The sequence below is a fragment of the Sparus aurata genome, chromosome 3, assembly GCF_900880675.1.
Source record: "Sparus aurata chromosome 3, fSpaAur1.1, whole genome shotgun sequence".
In the NCBI taxonomy this organism is placed as follows: Eukaryota; Metazoa; Chordata; class Actinopteri; order Spariformes; family Sparidae; genus Sparus; species Sparus aurata.
The window spans coordinates 2,951,892-2,952,572 of record NC_044189.1 but is presented as its reverse complement, the minus strand read 5'-3'; the positions used below and the strand labels follow the sequence as shown (position 1 = coordinate 2,952,572).

Sequence of the window (681 nt, the reverse complement as noted above, 5' to 3'; positions counted from 1 at the left end):
CTGTATGTTTATTCTTGGATGTCTCAGACAAAACTCATGGGGAGGGTCCAGGTTGACATAACTGAAGCATTTCCATAGAGAGCCACTTTGCATCAGCAGCACCATGCTCCAGTGCTCTGGGAGAGTTTATAGTCCTGAGAGTTGAACACTGGATGACTGACAGCTGTCCTTCATGACAACAGAAGACACAGAAATCCTCCTCATCAAAAACATGACTTTGATCTGCGTCCTCATCTGGACTCTCCTCTGCTGCTGCTTCACAGGTAAAGTCCAGAGAATCAAACTCCTCTCCTCTATCAACATCCGTCCCTCTGAAATGAAGCCCACAAAACCATGACGCTGCTTTATGTTTTTGTCTCTGTGTCCTCAGAGTCCAGAGGTCAGATCACAGTGACTCAGCCTGGAGCAGTGAGCTCTGCTCTGGGAGGCTCCGTCACCATCAACTGTAGGACCAGTCAGGATGTTTATAGTAATAACCGGTTAGCCTGGTACCAACAGAGAGATGGAGAAAGTCCGAAACTTTTCATTTACAATGCTAATAGTAGAGAATCAGGGATTCCAGGTCGTTTTACGGGCAGTGGATCAAACTCTGCCTTCACTCTGACCATCAGTGGAGTTCAGGCTGAAGATGCAGCAGTTTACTACTGTCAGAGTTTTCACTATCCCAACAGTCAGTATGTG

General features: G+C 46.7%; 1 gene segment (V, D, J or C); it reads left to right on the top strand.

The window, feature by feature from the left end:
* Positions 1 to 211: 211 nt before the first annotated feature.
* LOC115579529 (Ig kappa chain V region 3547-like) lies at positions 212 to 681 on the top strand (the record flags this gene model as incomplete). The annotated part of the segment is given in 2 exon segments: positions 212 to 263; positions 371 to 681. Coding segments are annotated over 2 exon segments (363 nt in total), but the record flags the coding sequence as incomplete, so codon positions are not given.